Source organism: Corvus kubaryi, unplaced genomic scaffold (genome assembly GCF_017639235.1).
Source record: "Corvus kubaryi isolate FWS band 111438036 unplaced genomic scaffold, C.kubaryi_AGA036_p1.0 134, whole genome shotgun sequence".
NCBI classification, from domain to species: Eukaryota; Metazoa; Chordata; class Aves; order Passeriformes; family Corvidae; genus Corvus; species Corvus kubaryi.
The window spans coordinates 12,796,856-12,817,263 of record NW_024580668.1 but is presented as its reverse complement, the minus strand read 5'-3'; the positions used below and the strand labels follow the sequence as shown (position 1 = coordinate 12,817,263).

The 20,408-nt window shown below is 42.5% G+C and overlaps 1 protein-coding gene across 2 annotated transcripts in view; it reads left to right on the top strand.

The window, feature by feature from the left end:
• LOC121675469 (ubiquinol-cytochrome-c reductase complex assembly factor 1) overlaps positions 1-20,408 on the top strand; it is a 47,200-nt gene that overhangs the window by 7,436 nt on the left and 19,356 nt on the right. For both annotated transcript variants that reach the window (XM_042050994.1, XM_042050985.1), the window contains 4 exons: positions 3,260-3,367; positions 5,642-5,714; positions 11,436-11,493; positions 17,365-17,473. In XM_042050994.1, the coding sequence (XP_041906928.1) occupies positions 3,260-3,367; positions 5,642-5,714; positions 11,436-11,493; positions 17,365-17,473 (348 nt within the window). The remainder of the gene's footprint in view (positions 1-3,259; positions 3,368-5,641; positions 5,715-11,435; positions 11,494-17,364; positions 17,474-20,408) is intronic.

Sequence of the window (20,408 nt, the reverse complement as noted above, 5' to 3'; positions counted from 1 at the left end):
GGTTTGGAATTAATGGTGAGCTCCAGATGTTTCAATTTATGTTTGGTGTCAAAATTAAAATGATTGTTTGCTTTAAGCACTGCATTTCAGGTATTGAGCAGGAAAGGCAGCCTGAGGTGGGCTTATGTCCCTTGCAGTGTCTTGATGAGCTTGTTTTGAGTGAGCTGTAAAATACATTTTTGAAGTTTTCTCTCTCTGTGTCGTGGTTTTAGCCCAACTGGCAATTAAGCACCACACAGCTTTCCCCCTCCTCACCCCAGTGTTTCCTAGATCTGATTTTACAGACGCACAGAGGATTGTTTAATTGCCTTTGGCTGCAGCCCTGGCGTTGGCAGGATGAGCTGCAGGCCTCTATGCATAGGTTGAACCAAGCACTCTCTGCTTAAATCCCTTCTCCATCTCCTGAGCTAGTTCAGGCTGAGTTGCAGAAGAGTGAAGCAAGAAACATGGCATTTCCTAGAAAAACCTGCTTGTTGGTTAGCCATTGTTTTAGTGACGAGCTAACAACAGATTGTGATAATTTTTGTTTTTAACTTAATGCATAATGAAAAACCTGTACTGAGGGAGACTTCATAATGCATTTGTAGATAAGAGGCATGTAATGAAGTTCTGCCTGGGTTCACTAGAGATTCCGTGTGATTTGAATTTCTGTGGAGGAGATGAATGTTGATTTAGTGAGTGTGGCAGTGGTTATTGGACACAAGTTCTGCCTTGAGCAGTTCTTATCATTACCTAGCTGAAGGGGATTATGGAGTTATAATGGAGGGTTAGGAGTCATTTGTAGTATAGCTGAGAGTATTGCATTGCATAATCCTGAGGAGAAGGTACTAAAATTGGTTTAATACCCATGTACGTGTCGGTGGAATCAGTGGGTCCGTGACACGTGGCAGATGGTGCAATGTGCCTCTGCAGACATTGGTAAGAGGGGACGTTGTGAATGGGTTTAATGACCAGCATTCAGTGGAGGAACTGGGTATCACAGGAGGTCCTGGGCAGTGTTTACACTGTCTGGGTGGTTGACAGACATTAAAATAGTGCTGGGTGTGTTTCTCCCCGTTTACCTGAGTGCTGGGTGTGGCAGGATTCGAGCCACTGGCAGCCATCCATGGACAGTGCACAAGTGCAGAGTGTTTTATCTCAAATGCTCAGGCTTGTGTGTGGATATGCACAGGGATGGGTTATGTCTCAGAGCTCCAATTCCTGTCACCTTTACAGTTAGTTTTTAATTAAGTATAGCAACTTGTGCAGAGTACGGATCTGTACTTTAATCTGTATCTGAATATGTATTTACTTATCATTCATGCCATTTCATTACTATATTAATGCTAGGAAGGCTGTAGAGAATGATCAGAAATGGGAAAAGCTTTCAATATGAGAATAGCCTATTTTAGGACCCTTCTATACTAAGGAGCATATGTATTATACTGGCCTATAAAAGTAATAAAAGATACTGAAAAGTGGGATAGGAAATGGTTGTTCGCAGGTTCTTATGGGAAAATTGGGAGCATCCAAGGATCATAGAATAGTTTGGGTTGGAAGGGACCTTTAAAGATCATCTAGTCCAAATTACAAGGTTGGATTTTAAAAAGGCACAAGGGATTTTTTTTTTTTCCTTTACACTATGAAACTCTGAAACCCAACTTACCACAGCTTTGTGTTACGAACGCTGGGATACTGAAGGTGTATCCAGTTGCAGCTGATAAAAAAGTGAATAGATACATTTTCTTGCGCAGCAATGTCTGTCAAAAGCTGGACAGGTACATCCCAGAAGGCTGGGGGTTGAGAGCTGTATTTCACTGCTTTTGTGTCATCCCCAAGGATCTGCTCCTGGTCCTTGCTGGAGTTAGCATCCTGGTCTCATTGCTTTTGCAGATTTTAATGGCTCTCAGCTGTATTTCCTCAAGTATGTGTAGGAGATTCATGCGCAATAGATGGGTTCAAAGTAATTTTTTGATAGCAAAAAGTCTGTACTGCATACTTAATTAATGGAAATTATTTGCTTGAGTACCAGTGGTGATTACAGCTGGCTGATGGCTGCTGCCAGGGTGCTTAGAGGCAGAATGCCATGAAGTTTTCTTACCAGTTGTGCTGCTTTGGACTGGGGCAGAGTAAATTTTCTTCCCAATAGCTGGTATGGGCTGTGGTTTGGATTTGTGCTGGACACAGTTCTGATAACCCAGGAATGTTTTAGTTACTGAGCAGGGCTGACAGAAGGTCAAGGCCTCTCCTGCTCCTCACTCCACCAGTGGAGTAGCTGGGGGTGCACAAGGAGTTGCAGGGACATAGTGGGGACAGCTGATCCCAACTGACCCTGGGGACATTCCAGACCATCCAGCATCATTCTCACATAAAAAGCTTGGAAGAAGGAGGAGGGGGGTGACATTGGTGTGATGTTACTCTGATGGAGCTTGGCCCTCCTGGGGATGGCTGAGCACCCGCCTGCCTTGGGGAAGTGGGAAATGAATTCCTTCTTTTGCTTTGCTTGTGTCTGTGGCTTTTGTTTTACTGATTAAACTGCTCTTATCTCAACCCGTGAATTTTCTCACTTTTACCCTCCCAGTTCTCTCCCCTATCCCCAGCTGCCCACTGGGCTTAAGCCACAGCATCAGCCCGGGGGTGTTTAAGGTGTGTAGTGAGTCTGGAAGAGAACATTTATCTTCATGTTTGCAGACACTGCAAATCATTGCTGAATAAGTACTTTGCTGATCTGGATTTTCTACAAGTACTCTGTACATTAACTGCAAGGGGAATGACAGTCGGGGGGAGCTCTGGTAAGAATGGTGGGTTCACATATCTTCATTGGTTTTAAAACAGAGCTGATTGGTTTATATAGTGTATAATTACTGTAGAATGCCTGTGAGAGGAAGAGAAAGAAAATGTGAAAGGTTAGCTTTATTTGCTCATTTTATCTGCAAAAGACTTAAGCCCAAGTAAAGACACCTAGAAAGAGTATGGGAGTCTTAAGATAGCAGCCATATTTTGGAAAGCAGGTTTCTGTTCAGACTATTTGAATGTGAGCTTTCAGTGGGATATTTTAATCACAATGGTTATGCAATGTTTGTATTCATAAACAGAGGAATGTCATATATGAAGACCAGTGGAATATTTTCAGAGGAGACCTAAACAGTGTTTTGTTTTGTTGAACAAAGAAAGCAAACAAAAAAGCCCTAAATTTCTCTGTTAAATTTGTAGCTTTGCTAACTGAAATATGTCAGATTTAATTGCTGAGACTGAAATATATGCTATTTCAATTTTACAGCATCTTTCTGCAAAAGATTCCTTGCAGCCATCTGAAGAAAAAGTGGGTGCTTTTACAAGGATAATAGAAGCAATGGGGTTCACAGGACCACTCAAGTACAGCAGATGGGTAAAGCAGTAATTTAATAATTCTTTTGGTTGTTTGATAGTTCTAAAAAGCAGACAAAAAACACCCCACTTTTTTTTCTTACGATAGGAGCAGTACTTAATGGAAAAGTTTTAATGTAAATTCCTGTTTTCTGAAGTAAGGAATTAATAATCCATATCTTGAACCTCCATTATCTATGTATTGCCATCACTGACAATGCAGCAATACTGTATTTGGTTTGTAGGGTCTAAATCCTTCTTGAATTTCTTCAGATATCTGATTTTTCACTTCATTTGTCCACCAAAGAACAGAGTAAGAGCCTTAACAAGGGTGTCTTCTGAGCAGTCAGTGGTGAGATTTGGTGTGGTTGCTGTTCAGGTCACTGCTCAGTGGTAGCTGACTAGGGCAGAGTCACAAATAGGTCCTTCTCTTTCTTCTTTTCTTTTTAAATAGCCCTTTCATAAAATTGTTGTTAACACTGACCAAGTGAGAGCAGCTCTGTAAGAGATGCTTTTGGTTCCTTATGCAGAAGAAAAAAGATGAAATTCATAATTCCTTTTCTCTGAACTAAGGAAGAGTACAAAAGAATGAGAGGAAAAGGCAGCTTGAAAGAAGGACTGAGCCCAATTGTGTTGGAATTAAAACCAGTTATTTGAATAAAAAGATTAAAAATAATAGAAATTTTAAGGTGCTTTGAATAGCTGCAAGGCAGAGGGCACCTCCTCAGGGACTGATCTGAAACTGTTGCTGATTGCATGCTGCTCCTCAGAAAGTGTAAAGCAAAGATAAATGACCTGTAACAGGCTTAGGTATTTTGGTTAAAATCAGTTGCTTTAATCAGGTGATACTAAACCTCTTGAGAGTGTAGTTTCTCTCCCATGTGCTTGTGTACATATTGTTGTAATAAAGATTCTTGTTAGCTCTAAGTGTTGATTTCAGAGTTCTCCTTAATTGCTGCTCTTTACTGCCTGCTTTTGGCTGGGGAACCTGGGTTGGGAGAGAGTTATTTTGTGGTTAGGGCCCAAGAGACCTGAGTTCATTTTTGGCCTTGCCAGTGCTCTCTAGGAGATCTTTGGGAAGTTTCTTAATATTTCTCTTGCTTTTTTCTGTTTTATTCTCCCTTCCCCCACACCTTTTCTACCCCCTAAAACTTCCATGATTAAATTTCATCAGTTTCTCCTTTGTTACCTGCATTATTTAAGGGCTGGATTGTGGGGACTGTTCTTTACAATATGTTTTTAATGTCTAGTAATGCCTGCTCTGGGGCAGTGACTCTCACCAGGGAGATCTCTGTTCACAGGCCAGGCAGTGTTTCGCTTAAAAGGGAAACCTTCAGAATTCCTGTAAGCAATGTAAATCATTTTACTTCAAGAAGTTTAGATATATGTTCGATTTTTGACAGAAGCCTGAGATTACTGATGAAGAAAAATAATGGGGTCCTGTGTTTCCTCAGCAATCAGTTGCAACTTCTTTATTTTCCTTTTGGTTGGAGGAGACACAAATAATTACTTTGGTGATTTGAACTGCCATTTAGCAGGCAGGGTGCTCATCACTGCGATGTGGTGAGCACTGAGATGATCACTGGTATATATCACTAGAAAAAACAAAAAACTAAACCAAAGCAATCCAAACCCAATGCTGCTTCTCTTTAAGATCTTTGCTATTAGTTGTTGTGCTCTTTGAAGCTTCAGCACATGTCTGTGTTCTAGATGATGCACTGGAGGTGTTTTGGGTGCAGTGGCAGGCCAGGAACAAAACGAGACGTGCTAAAGCACCTGGGAATACCTCATGTTGTTCATCATTCGGGATTCCTTTCTCACTTATGTAGTCAGTCAGGTTTCATTTTTCTAGGAAAAAGAAAAGCTATTTTTAGGACACGTCTGGTATGTGACTTCTTTAATATTTAAAACTTAAATTACACAAAACACTCTTAGTGGTATACATCACTTAAAGTTATTGGAGGAAACCAGGAGTTGTGAATTGGGATCTTTGGAGACTCTGTAAGTAAGGCCATATAATTTATATATTCTGAAATTATATCAAGTAGTATAGCACACTAGATTTGGAAGGATATTCAGGAAGACATTTAATAATTTCTTTTCCTTCAAGGCAAGATTAATTATACTCATGCCATTACTGGCAGATACAATAGTATAATGTGCTCCTGAAAATCTCAAGTGATAGTGATTCTCAAAAGAAGTGTTTTCAGAAAATGGCAGTGTATTTAACAAAACCAGTAGTGTTCACCAGCTCTGGTGATGAATGCTTCAAGTGTTGTCTCTTCTTTTTGTTTAGAAGATCAAGGTGGCAGCGCTGCGCATGTACACGTGCTGTGTGGAGAAAACTGACTTTGAGGAGTTCTTTAACAGTAAGTGGGGGACTGATGGTATTTGAACTGCTGTCCTGGTAAGAGAACTTACGATGGAATTACGTCACTGGATATATTTATGCCGATAAAGGCAACAACAAAAAGACTTGTCAGATCCTACCAGGGCGTAGTCAGCTGGAAGGTGACTGTACTGCAGCATTCCCTTAAGTTCTGCAGTGACAGAGGTACAAGGGCAGACTCTGGAGTCTGGCATTGTTACATTTTCCCTCCTGCAGTGGGGAACAGGAACTGGGGTGGGATGGGTAAAACTCAGAATATCCTGGACTTTGAAGGGTCTTGCCATTTTTTATTACCAGGGATGGGATAAACTAAGAATCCAACTATCTCTTCCCTTTTTATGGTGGTCAGATGGTGGCTGTGTCCTGCCCTGTGCCATCCCCAGTATAACTGGGATGCAGATAAGGGAATCACACCCATCCACTAACACACAACTTTTTTATGATACAAGGTCAATTAGATCACAGGGATCTCCTGTCTCTCCCTGTCATGGATGGGGCAGGTTTGGGTACAACTTAAGAGACTTTCTACATTTTTTACTGACCCTGACAGCATTAAATCAGGACACATTTCTTGACTGGATTGAAAGTATGACTAGAACAGAGATACAAGTCCCTCCTATAAGTATATAGGTATATTAGTGACTTGGATTGGGATGGTTTTTTTGACATTGTACACAGTGTTTTAACTATTAACTAAAAAATCTGTTGCAGCTTTGAATAGTTTCAAATCTGGTTGATTAAGGGGGAAGATGTACTTTTGAGACTTATGTAAGCTACAATAATATTTTTTTCTTATGTGAATCATTTCCCATGTCACTGTGATTTAGCTGATAGTAAGCCCATTACTGGATCTGGCCTGTCACCTGGATTCCTGAGCTACCAGATGCTTTCTTACAGCACAGGTTGGGGCTGCTGCCTCCTGAGAGATCAGCTGAAGGGACACCTTCATCCAGTGCAGAGCTTATTGAGGGTGGTTTGTTACATGGTGTTGCTACTGCAAGATTTCCAAGTGGTTTTCAGAAGGTTTTCCGAACCTGTGATATGGTTTTGGCAGTTGCAGGAGTGAGAATTCTGTGAGCAGTAGGATTCATCACTAGTGATCAAAACTTGAGAACCTCGTTTTCCCTGTGCACACCCTCTCCCAGCTGTGTGCCCTCCCAGGCTTGCTCATATAGAGTCTCCTCTGTTTGTGGTATTTATCTCTTAGACAGGGGCTTTGCTGTCTTTAACTGGTGTTTCACTATCCCTGTTTAATTGTACCAAGATCTATAAATGTTGCCCTAGCTTAAAATTTAAAGGAAGTTCAAAACATATCTGTGGAAAAAATACTGGCACAGATTTTCAGGCTCAGTACTGAGTAAAGTAGCTTCAGTTGTGTTTTTGATGTTGTCTTACTGTCTTAAAAAGAAAATGTGTATTTTAAAGAGTAGGATGTGTTTGCATGGACTGAGACAGTTGTTGCCTAAGGGACAAGGCAGTTTTCTGGGATTGATGGAGTGCATGATGCACCTGTGGTGCTGGGATCAGTGCTTGTGCTTCCAATGAAATCATTATTTTTATATCAAAACAGGTAAAAGAAGTTTCTTTTGCTTCTGTCTACACAGAAATGCAGCTGTTTAGGGGATTCGCTCAAAAATTTAACAGGCTTGTGATCCATGTTAAAAAGTAGTTCCCCTAAAACAAAGGCAGTGTGGAATGGACAGGAAGCTTTTAACATGGTTTTGCTGTGTTTAGGCTGTGGTTCCATGGGCAACTGAGTTGAAGTAGCAGCCAAAGGGAAAAGTCTCACTTCTTCCTGTGCCCCTGTTCTGGACTGGGCAGTTGGGTCCTTGGGGAATGTTCAGGTCACTGAAAGAGAGCAGCCCAGTTTACTGGCATCCTAGTTTGCTGTATTGGTGAGCTAAAGTGGCACATGGAAGGGTCTGGTGGAGAGCAGCTGTGGCATAAAGCAGGTGCTAAGGAGTGCATACTTGAGAGGGGAACATGGCATGGAGCAAGATACCCAACTTCCACTTGAGTTCACAATGTCTTCATCAAACTGTGTCAGGAGCTGGTTTTTTCCTTTTTTCAACTAAAGATGGACATTGCTTAAGCCCATTGCTCCCTCCTGAAGGAGCAGCCTGTGGGACTGGTAGGAAAAGGAGCAAGTACCTGTGAACTCTGCTGTGGTGCTGCAACAGCAGGGCAGTGCCTGAGCCTGTGCTCCGTGGGTGCTGCACCCCTCCCAATGCCGACGCCGTGCTGGCCGGGGAGCCCCAGGGTGGGACGGTGCTGCCCGAGCCACAGCCGTGTGCTGAGCTGTGCTATGTTTGTGCTCTGCTGCCCCCAGCACTTCTGGCTCTAGCTGGAGGGTGTTGATATCCATGTAAGTGAACTGCTCAGAGTCAGCTTTGCTCTCTGGAGAGCTTATTAGCTCCTTCCCGGCCACGTGTGAGCCCTGTTTACCTGCTGAGCTGACCTGGGAAACCTGCAGCCATTCATGTGTGAAACCACTCGTGGGCTCGTTAAGCTGCATGAGCAGAACCAGTTCTTCACAGAACCCTCTTCAGTATTTCTGGATGTGCTTTTGTGGTGTGGTTGTGTTGTGGCATAAGGAACAACTGCACTGTGACCTTACGGAGCTTGGATTGGTGTGTGGAGTTTGTAGGGTAGCTCTCTTACAGAGGTGACAGTGTAAAGAGTGGATAGTGTGGTGGTGAGGACTAGGACAGTGATAGCATTTCATGTCTTGTGGGCCCTCTTCCTATCTCACTGCATTCCTGCTGATGCCCAGTGGAATTTCCATGGCACAGTATTAGGGCCCTGTGAACTGCCTGTCTGTATATGCCTTAGAACAGCAGCTCCCAAAATACAGACTGTGGATATGCAAGTCATGAGGTCACTGTAGGATATAAAGAAGGTGTTTTAATTGAAACTCTTGAGTATGAAACTGCAGTTAATTTTGTTATGCTTGCCATCCCTTTGTCTCTTGATATTGGATCACTCATGGACAAAAGTTTGGGAGCTCTCCTTTAGAGCCCATATCCCAAATGTCTGTACTGTGCTGCTTATGTGGAAAGTGGAGCTATTTTAGGACTTCAGCTGTTTCTTGTTTAAAGGAGAAGAGAGAAGCAGCAGAGGGAATAGCAAAGTTGCTGGTGCCGGGTTTAGCACAGAGCTTGGGTAGTTCCGATGCAGCAGAGGAGGCAGCCTGTGAGGAGAGAGCTTCATGCCTCACCTCAGACTTGAAAGGTCAAAAGAATTTTTAGGATCAGGCAGGTGATTCTCAGAGCTGAACTGGAGTTTGGCTGATGAATGTGGACTGTGGGGTAACCTTGGCTTCAGCTCAAACTATTAATGCTGTTAATTCTCTCAAGTCAGGCAGCGGCAGCAGTAGAGAGCTCGTCCTACCAAATCAGCCTTTTGGATGGCACCTTGTGGGGCTCAACGCAGCTCAAAAAGGCTGGAAGTTACAGGACTCTGATTCTTGTGTTTCCCATACCCCACCAGCTGCATTCCAGGCTCCTGCTGCTGCCTGCCACACTCGGGGAACACTGCCACAGCACACCTGGTTTTTTGCAGTATGTGGGGATATTATCCCATTGTGTCCTTCCTAAAGTTGTGGTAGTGGCAAAGATGACCCATCTTGAAAAAGTCCACAGTCAAGTTTTGCATCCCTTACTTGATGAATTTTAAGTGCAGAATATGGCTGCAGGAAAACACGTGTCCTCATAATTCTGAACCTTCCTGTCCCTTATAGTACTAGACACGTGACCTGGATGTGTTTGTGCACAGAACAGGTTTATTCCCCAGCTGATATCACAGTAATTTCATAGGTAGCTTTATCATCAGACATTTTTGTCTTTATCTAGTTTTATTCTGAGGAGAATGGTCCATCCTGTAATGAAACAGAGAATTATTCTCCCCAGATAGTTTACTAGAATAAAGTGTTCCAACTCCCCAAATTTTAGAATTCCATTCTTTTTACAAAGCTGATAGCTGAGGGTGAGCTTCTTGCCTTAAAGGAGCCACCCTTCCTTTAAATTTACCACGCAGACAGTCCAAATATAGAAGTTAAAAATGATTTATAAAAATAGAATTGCAACTCTTGGAAAGTTAGGGAAAAAATTCTTGCCTCCTGGGTACTGAATAGGTCTTTAAAAACTTTCCATATTTCCAGGAGCAGAGGTGTGAGCTTTGCTTTCCACTGCAGAGTGATTTCTGTGGTGGGGGACTGATCCATGGGAACTCCTACTGGAGAAACCTCTGTCTGAACTGAGTGTTTGACTCTTGACTTCATTTACTGAGATGGTTTGGTTAATGCAGGCATTGTGTGCTCCTGCCCTAGTTAGAGATGCCTTGGCGTGGCTTTAGCTCAAAGTAGTTATTTCTAGGCACAGGAACTATTTCTAATAGGAATGAGAGAGCCAAGAGGGTAGAAGGGTGAGGGAGATTTTTGTTTAATCTCCAAACATGGACTGTTAGTGCCTTTGTACTGTCTTAGAGGTGATGTATGAGCACTGGTGCTGAAGCTTGGCACCTCCTAGACTGATGGAGTCATCTCTCTGGGGAGGCAGGAATAGTGGTGATCTGTCTGGCTCTTCTGACCAGAGCTGGCATATAAAAAGAAAGAGGCTGTGAAAGTATTGCTTCATGATCTAGGTGGATCTCCTTGGTAATACTTGACAGCCAAGAAGTAAAGGAGCCAGGAAGGAATCTATTCAACACAGAAGAGATGAGGTTGACTTACCTAGGGCACACTGGACTGTAGAGTCACTTTCTGAAGGCTCTCTGGCCTTCTTCCAGGTAGGTTTGAACAGCTCAGAAGATGACACCAAGTGCTGGGTAGGGCAAGGTGACTGTCTCAGATCCTTCTCATTAGGGACTTCCCTTAAAAACTTCTCCAGGAAACAGATGCAGAAGTGTGCCCGGGAGGAAGGTTTAAGATTGACAGGAACTGAAGGATTTGGCATGCACAGAACCCACAGGTTCATTTTTTTCAAGCATGAGGAAGAGGAATATGGTTTTTGTGCCATGTGACCTAAATCTGCAGCCTCACATCCTAACAGCAAATGGAAATCCATCATGTGAACACACATATGGACAAGCCATCTCTGGGAAAACCAGTGGCTGTGGGAGTAGAGCTGAATCAGGAAACAGATTGTTTCTGTGGTTGGTTGATGGGTTTAATCCTAATGTAGCCTGGATGGAACACTTGGAGTGCTGTGGGCTGTGCAGCCATGGAGGAAATCCAAACAGTGGAGTGGGAGCAGAGACCCAGGTAACAGAATTCTGTCCCTGGCAGGAGACAGCAGCACATGGGAAGGAAGAGTGTAAGAACTGAGCAAAGCATCCATTGATTCCTCTGTATTATTCGCTGCTGCTTTGGGGCTCTCCAAGCTAGAAGCCACATGTTTGTCTCATTCTCCATTTTCCTGGAATTTTTTCCCCCTGTAAATGTTATCCAAGTGAGCTCTAAACACCTGAAATCTTTCAGAATCCACAGCATCCTGTGGCTGCGTGTTCTAGAGTTTAAGCACAAACGTGACAGTAAATGATGTTTGATTCCAGTATGTATATACTGTTATTACTGAAAATAAATTACTTAAAATGCTTTTAGATTTTGGTGAAGTGAATTTCTGTTAAGCACAAAATGTGATTATATTCATTTTAATGTTTGGTTTTGGTTTTGTGTGGTTTTTTTTTTTTCCCTTCCATCAAGGATGCCAAATGCCTGATACCTTGAATTCATGGTTTCTAGTAGCCCAGCTTCATGTCTGGTAAGTGAAAAACAAAATAGTAATATAAGTATTTTCAGGAAATGGAGTTATATGCACTTTAATGTGAGAAAAAGTAGAGCCTTCTATCCATGGTTGATAATAGAGGTTATAGTCATGATGATTGTATTTCAGCAGTTTTCTGCTGAAGAACAAAAAGTCCCATAGAGAAGCTGACATCTCTTACATCTGCAAATTCCTCACTAGTGGAGTGATCTTTGCTGTGAGTTTTGTAAAAGCCTTGCTCAGGCTATGTGGAAAAATCTTACTTGGATGTTTTAGGAAAGGTTTAAATTTATGTAAAAGTCATTTAAATTGGGAGAATTTGTGGTGATGAGAAGCATTTAACAAATTATAGCACTGGCATTTATTCTTTCACCTCTGAAAGGTACATGCAGGGTTGTGAATGCCAGCTTGGCTGCATGTAAAAATATTTAACACCTTAAACATGAAGTTTTTTCCCTTTCTCGTTTGTGAAAATAGTAGCCAAAAAAATCAGGTTTTCATCTAGCATTACATACTTATAAAGGTCAGAGGATGCACAAGGGAGTACAGTAATTTTCTGAGTGCCAGATCTTTCAGGGAACTGAAGTCCATAGACTTGAGTTCAGCTGTACAAAGGCTGAAAGGAGGATTGTACTGAAATAGCTGCACTTAAGGCCCCTTATTTCCTTGCCTCCTCCTTTTTCCCTTCCTCCCTTTTAATTTCCTGACTCCTCAATATAGTGAAAGATGGGGCAGCTCATTACACTGAAGAGTGAATAAATTAGCAGAATCATTGCAATTATAATCAGTTAATGAAATCAGCGGAGTCAAGTAAGGAAGACCCTTGAAATTTGCAGTTAATTTATTTCCTACTGTTCCCTTTGGGAAAAAGGCTTTAAAAATGAATTGATAAGCTAATAATTCATATAGGTATTTTGCAAATTGGTACAATATATGTTAAAAACCAGACTGTTTGTAAGTATCTGGGAAAACCTAAGAGAGCGAAGGTGAATCTGCAGAGAACAGTTTTTTCACGTCATCTTGATTTCTCATTGACAGGACAGTGTATCCTGTGATTAATACACAGCATCAAATTCAAGATTAATTATAAAAATAAACAAGGGAACTATGACAGAGATGAAACTGGTACAGGATAGGCAGAAGTTTCTAAGATCAAAAGAACATTGGCTTCTTTTGAAGGTGGCCGAAAGTTGCTGCACTTTGAGCTGGTGATGTTATGGAGAGATTTGCTGAGGAGAACTGAAATACCTTTTATGTGTAGGATATGGTGGACAGGTGCAATATCCTGCACAAGCAGGAAAGAACCAAATCCCTCTGCCTTGTTGTGACAGCAGTGAAAATTCAGGTGTGGAGGTTAGCACTAGAGGTTAATTTTTCTAGGGTTTATGAGTCTGGCTCCTCTGTGTTCCTGGCAGGTTCACCTAAGGAGCACTGTCATTCTGGACCACAAATGAGAGATCCAGTTTGATATTCCAGGATACAGAGAAGCCTGTGACAGGCCTGCTCACTACCTGGGTCATTGGGAAATGCTGTAGGCATTGCTTATGATGAGATGGGTGACCAGCATCCTGCCATGACATACTTTGCTTTCCCAGGCAGGTTTATTGCTATGTTCTCTAGGATTGTCTTCCTTTAGGGAGTTTGACCTCTATAAAGTGGGAACAGAAGTGCTTCTGCTAGCTTTGGCAAGGTCAAGGACATCCTACTCCTGTCTGAAAACTCCAGTTCTCTCTTTCCTGCTGGACCATTTGCCTCAGGGGCTAGAAATCTTCCTGATCTGGTGGCGAACAACCTGCCAGGAGATTCTGATCACCATCTGTTCCTGTTCCCCCTAGCAGAGCAGTCTGCATCACTTTCTTATGTACTTACTTACTCCCTCTTATTCAGCAGTTTAGTTTCAACTGATTTAGAGTGTCTTTTGGAGCCAGAGATTATGGGAATTTTTCCTACTTTGGTAAACTTTGTCTCCGTTTCTTACTGTTGTCATTGTCAGCATATTCTTTGCATCCCAGCTTTTACAGACTTGCAGGGTTTGTCAGGGCATGTTGTTGTGTTACACATTCTGGTGGGTTCTCTTTGAATCTCTGGCTCTTACTTCTTCCTGTCTGTGAACAGAGTATTCCTACTGACCCCAGTCAGAAAGAGAGGAATTCAGGCCCTCATGTTTAGCCTCTGCTTTTGCAAACTTCTTTCAAGATAATGTTCCTTTAGAAACAATCCAGTGCCTTTCAATGCAGTGCTGAAATCATGCTTTAAAAAGTCAACCCATCAATATTATTTAGGAAACCAAACCATCATTTTTCTTTCCTGAATGCCATGTTTTTATAGGCTGTTTCTGTTACTTCACATCTTTGATGTCAGGAGGACTCTTGGTTTATATTTTGAAGTCCAGACCTTTAGAAAAGCTCTTTATTTCCTCTGCTGGATTTGCATTTTCCCATGCAGCTGAATCCAGAGCTGTTACCAAACTGCCAAAGAAATTACTTGGGTGACTGCTAAGGAATGTCTTGGTGCAGTATTTATCATGTAGATACCTAGTGCTCCCTTCATATTTTCACCAGACCAAACATGGTGACACCTCTGAAGTATTTAGGATCAAATAGAGTGGTGTTACAATTCCTGTTCTGAAAGACTTAGAGACCTGTTGCAAAAGTTCATCAAAGCATTGTTTTTCTTAAGGAAATCTGTGCTTAGGAAGGTTTTGATCAGCCTGAGGAAGTCCAGAGGAGAATGAGAACCACCGAGTATGTAGAAAACAGTTCCTGCAGGAAAAGATTTCTCAGATTTCTCTGATTTGCATAGAGAAGCCTGAGGACAGAATACCATTTTGAAATGCAGCACTTCAGAAGAAAGAGAATAAACTCTCTGTTTTGTGTCTTAATTGCATCAGAATAGTCTTGCTTGAGAGGGATTTTAAGAATTAGCTTATTTGGAATGTCTTGAGCATTTAGTTGATCCTGTCTTAACATGAGGGAATGGGCTACAACAGCCTTAACAAAGGCCTGAGGGGAGAGGAGACTGCACAGCCAGGCTGGGTTCTGTCACCTGGATAGAGCAGTGGTGGGGAGCTGGCCGGGCTGGAGCACAGGAGAACATGCAAACCTAATTAGGACCTGTTCAGAATTCTGCTGGTAATCATCATTCACTGAAGTGTAATGTCACAACAGAGCTGATGGAAAAATCGGTTCAGGAGCTTCCTGCTGTCCCCCAAGCTGGTAGCTGTTCATGAGTGGGTTAAACAGAATAAAGCCTTCCAAAAATGCTGTTGATATTTGTGTTGGTTATCCAAAGTAATTTCTTTGAGCAACGATAGCATAGCTGCAGAAATAGTTGCTCTGGAGCAACTGAGGAAGCAGGAATGAGTGGCCAGGAACGGGACAGCAGGAAAGTCCGAGTAAGCTTTACTCTGAATGGCTCATCACACCTTGATGCATGGTACAGGGCACCTCACAGCAGTGATCAGGGGTTGTTAGCCACCACTTCTGGTGTTTAGGCCAGTCTGGCACTCTGGCAACACTGACAGAAGCAGTTGTAGCTGAGGCTGTTGTGAGAAACTGCAACATCTCAGCTGAGATGAGTTACAGATGCTCCTGATCCTTTTCAGCCATCCTTCCATATCATTTTCTTCTAAGATAATCTCTCTGCATAACTTAAATACAGCAAAAATTATCCAACCCAACCAGGGTGAGGTAGACAGCTTTCTAAAGATAGTTTGGAGTAATTTTCCTTTCAGGGTTTGATGAAGATGAGTCAGTATTTGTCTAAACTACAGAACAGATTGTGCAGTGAAATGATGAAATGTTTCACACCATGGTGATCTAGTTAGGAGGTCTATAGGCTTTAAAGAGTCTGCACCTCAGACAGCAGGTGCAGTAACAAACTACCAAACTTTCAAATAAGCTGCAAAATTCCATGATCTCACTCGTGGTGCTGCAGAAGAGCTGTGTGACAGCACTGTGCATCCAAATGCAGAGCTGCCTCCTAGGCTCCATTGAGTAGCAGGTTTTCTTCTGAACACCACTCCAGTCCTGCTCGTCATTGACCAGTTGTTGCCTGTCGGTCTCTGCACTGCTCTCCTGCTTCACCACCACTGAAGGCACACAGGATAGGAAACACTGTTTATGCTCAGGGGGAACTTTTCTTGCCCCTGAACTTTTCACCCCTGAGTTCACCTATTCAGCAAGAGAAGTACAAAAATGCTTTATTTAGCCCAAAATTAGTCTTTTAGGCTGAGTCTTTTCTCTTTGACTTGTTAAGAGTGAGTAAAAATTTTGAATTCAGTAATTCACTTCTTTGTACAGTTCAGTTATGAAAATGCACAAGAGAAACAAAGGTTTTGAAACTGGTAGCAGTAAACCGAAAGTTTTAAGCCCTTTGTGCATTTGTTTTGTGGAAGGTCTGGTACCTGGACAGCTGTTCTCTGACAGCTGTTCTCTGATCACTGTTTGAACAGAAAGCTTTGTCATCCTTCCGTGAGAAAGTGAGGATTTGGTTTTGGTACCATCTTAATTGCATTTGTTTGCTGGGACAGTGGTTCTAACTAGCAATAAGAATATAGGACTGCTGCAGGGTTTTCTCCCTTCAGTTTTTGTCTCTGTGACTGTCCCTGGCAGTAAGTTTTACTTCTTCTGCATATTAAAAAATATGTTTCCTCTACTAATCCATACACAAGACAGAACCCATCATAAAGATGGACCTCTGTCCTTTTACAAGTCATCTTAGCACACTTCAGCTGTTTGTGATTTTCCCTGTTTGAGCTGGCACTCATGGGTCACCAAATACTTGTAATGCTTATAGATCTTAAATTCACTAAAGAAATGAACCTATTAAAAAATAAATAATCATGTTTTCCTTTTAGCTCTTGTGGCACATTCACCATTGTTAGGGTGTACCAGCTCCACAGTGGCCTCCAGCAGCTCTGCTGTCTTGGTTTTACAGGAACTGGGAGCATTTTCCTACCTGTAGCGTGTCTATGAAAAGCAGTGACTTCTCTCAGCTCCAGTGTTTGAGCATCACCTCGTCTATAGTGACTCAGTCAGTCCTGGATAGGCACTTCTGTCTTTCAGCACAGGAGCAGAGTTGCTGAATGAGGTAGAGAAGATGGGGCAGGTAATGGGACCGGTCCCAGCCCAGTGAGGAATCAGCCTGGGCTTCGGTTCATGCTCTTTACAGATGTTTTATAATAGGCAAAATAAAATTATTATTTTATTTTGTAGGCAGAACAGCAGCAATGAAGTTCAAGTGGCTTTAATGCTTTAAAAAAAAAAAAGTAAAACAACTCAGCCTGATATTCTCATTAAGATCTCACAATGTGCTTACAAACCTCTGAGTTGGTCTTTCATGTGGGGGTTTTGCCCGGTGCCCGGACATGTATCCAAAGACCCCTGCAGTTGAAATTCAGGACATTGCTGATGTGGATTGGTTGAAGACTGTAACTTGCTTAAGCTTTCCCAGCTTGGCTAGTTGGGCTCTTACAGCACTTGAGTGTACCAAGCTGAGCTACAGCTGGCTCAGAGCCTGGGATTAGACAAGCCATATGTTCCTGCTCCAGAGGGTGAGGTGTTCTTAAGGCTGAGGAATTTAGGTTGCAGTAGTGTTTAACTAGATTACAGTACTGTCAACAAGAATAGAGTCCACTGTCACTCTTCCATGGCTGGATTGGCCAAAATCCAGCAGATACAGCTCCTGAGTACAGAATGGAAAAGCTTGTCATAGATTATTAAAAAAAAAAAAAATCTGTGTGTGTTTTTCTCCTGATCACAAACACATAGCATAAGGAAAATCTTAAATAACCTGGAATGTATTTAATGTACTCTTTCCTTTTTAAAAAAAGCTCAGGAGCTCTGACTGTGGTGTGTGCTCTTGCAGGATGTGCCTGGTGCGGCTGAAGCAGGAGGGCCGCACGGGGAAGTACATGTGTCGCTACATCGTTCACTGCATGTGGGAGGATGTCGAGCAGCGTGGGAAGGTGATGGGGGTAAGTCCTCTCTGGTGGTGTTAATCCCATTGGAATTGAAAGATTCCCATCTTTTAGTGCTTTTGTGGATTTGGGTATCTTAGAAAAATGCCTGAGAATCAACCTGTTTGATGTCTTTACCAGCTTCAGCTGGTACCTGCTGTATTGAGCCACCGGCCTTGTTCCTGAAAGCGTATCATGGCCTGGATAAAGGTTTTGATTTGTCTGAAATTAATTTCCTACATGATTTGCCATGTGATTGCAGAAACGGATGCTGCTATAACAGAATGGGGATAGGAGTAAGCAGCTGGGGTAGGGGGGAATGTGACTAGTGCCAAATCTACAGCCACAACTTCAGTAATTCCAGCAGAGCTCTTGAGTTTCCTCTGTATCTAAAATGGTTAAAGGAAAGTTAATCAAAAAGGGGTTTTTGTCAAGTTCCTGCACATGACTGTAATTAGTCCTTAGTGTATTTTTCATTTTGGATTCTCTCTGTGCCTGACCTTTATCACAAAAAAGGTGTTCTAAGGAGAGAGTAGTTCTAAGGAGAGTTCATTTGCAAGTTTCAAGGAAGAGGAGGGTTGGATCATTCTGGCTTATTCTGAGGAAAGTTATGGTAGTTGGTTGTAATGGTAATTTCTGTCCTTAAAGTCTGAAAACGTGTTTCTCCAGTTGGGTGTTGGTAATTGCCTGAAGAGAAGGCATTGCAGAGGCAGTGGAAGTAGGTGACAGTAGACCTGATACTGGTGAGGCTGCCTGTGCTCAGGGCACTTCTGTGGGAGAACAGGGCTGGGAAAGATCTCCCGTGTTGTTGAAAAGGAAGAGAACTGTTCAGTGATTAAATAGAGGTTTGTCTATGAGTAAAATAAATTATGCTGCTAGAGAAGTGACAGTTTTCATATAGCAGTAATTAATGGTGTATTGTCAAGCCTTAGTTGTCAGTTCTGTTGGAGAAGCTGCCAGGATGGGAAGCTGTTGGAGAAGCTGCCAGACAAGGGAATTAACCAGTGAGTTAGGATCTGGGATGCGATCATATTAGTAATGCAAGAAGTTTCTCTCTGATCCTTTGATTTGTATGTGGTTTTAGAAGGTGTTGGTTCTGGTGTAACTTCAGTTATTCCATCAGCAGGGTTTGAACAAACAGAGTTTGTTCCTAGTTGTTTGGAATTCCGTAGCTTTACTTCGTTACACGTTGCTTTTAAAGACAAGATATCCTGTTAATCTTCTTTTGAATTAAATCTAGATTCGTACATCTGAGAGTTTTTTGCTATATTAATGTTATATGTTTAATGCTATATTAATGTGCTTAGATAAATTCCAGTATGGGAATCTCCTCTTTCTGGTAGGGCAGTGTGAGTGAGCCTGACAAATCAGATGTACTGGTGGAAAAGACTGAATGAAAGAGCTTCTTCATTTTTGTCCTTATCCAGTGCCTTCCATATCATACCACTGGTTGATTCTGCTTTCTCTAGGAACTACACACAGCTCAGATCTTTACTCTGGGTGTAAATTTAAGGTGGTTCTTCTTGAAAAGCGAAAAAAATCCCAAACCCAAAACAAACCCCGGCCAAACACATCACCTCCCAAAGCACCTGAAAGTTTCTGTCTGATTCCATGAAGAAAATGAACCTTTGGAGCAGAAAATGATTTGTCTGTTTCTTTTGACCCTCATTTTGTCTTCTATGAACAGAGTGCTGGTTTGTAGTTTTCTGTGCAGGGTTGGAAGCAGCAGACAGCAAAGAGGAGCAAAGCTGGCTGTTTGCTGCCCTTCCAAGCAATGCAGGACTCCAAAGTGAAGAATGCTGAAGGTTAGGCCTGTATTGAAAGCTTTACAGTAAACCTTAGGGGAAAAAAAATAGTGCTTAGTCAGTTCTTTTTAAAGGGATGCACAGGGTTTCCATTTATGCAAACTAAACAATTGCGTTGCTCCACAAAATTCCCCAAAGTATAAAAAACCCACCAGTGTCGTTATGTTTTCATCCAGTCTGTACCCTGAAGTGTTTATACATGCATTTTGCAGCAGCATGGTTGCTGTGTGATGAAACTGCAAGGAGCTCTGAAGTTTCTGGAATGCCATTCATTCCCTGCCTTGTCAGGTTAGGCATCTAGTCAGTTTATCCTTGAATTTAAATTTAAATTGTGCAGTCTTTGTAGGAATGACCCTGCAGTGGAATCTCCAGCGTGCTTAGCTTGCATACTGTGATTCCTGTAATACACCAGGCTGTGGCCTGCTGCTAACACAGCCTTTATGTGGCCACAGCAGATGCTCAGAGGAAGAACCTGCACATTTCAGGGCTTAATCTCCAAAGTAGTTACACCTGTGTGTGTATTTAGTACAGCTGAGCTGCACAGAGGCCCCTTGGTTTAATGAGCCTCCTTGGGTGAGAAGTGAACTCCTGAGCAGGCACTGAGGGGGAGTGAGAAAGCAGAGTGGACTCCCTGGGGGTAAATTTGGAAATCAGGACTGTTCTCTTCACCTGTAGTCTTGCAGTGGTTTGTTTTGTTCTTTTCTTTTCTTTAATCTTTTATTTATTCCTGATCTTTTAGTCATTATTTGTAGTCAGTCCCCTATGGAGACAGGCTGAGAATGTTGGAGCTGTTGAGGCTGGAGAAGAGAAGGTTGTGTGGAGACCTCACAGTCCCTTTCCAGAATCTGAAGGGGCTACAGAGAAGCCAGAGAGGGACCCTTCCTCAGGAACTGCAGTGACAGGACAAGGGGGGATGGCTTCACATTGAAAGGGAGGGAATTTGGGTTAGACATGCAGAAGGAATTCCTCCCTGTGAGGGTGGGCAGGCCCTGGCACAGGGTGCCCAGAGAAGCTGTGGCTGCCCCTGGATCCCTGGAAGTGTCCAAGGCCAGGTTGGATGGGGCTTGGAGCAGCCTGGGACAGTGGAAGGTGTCCCTGCCCATGGCAGGGGTGGGATGGGGTGAGCTTTGAGGTCCCTGCAACCCAAA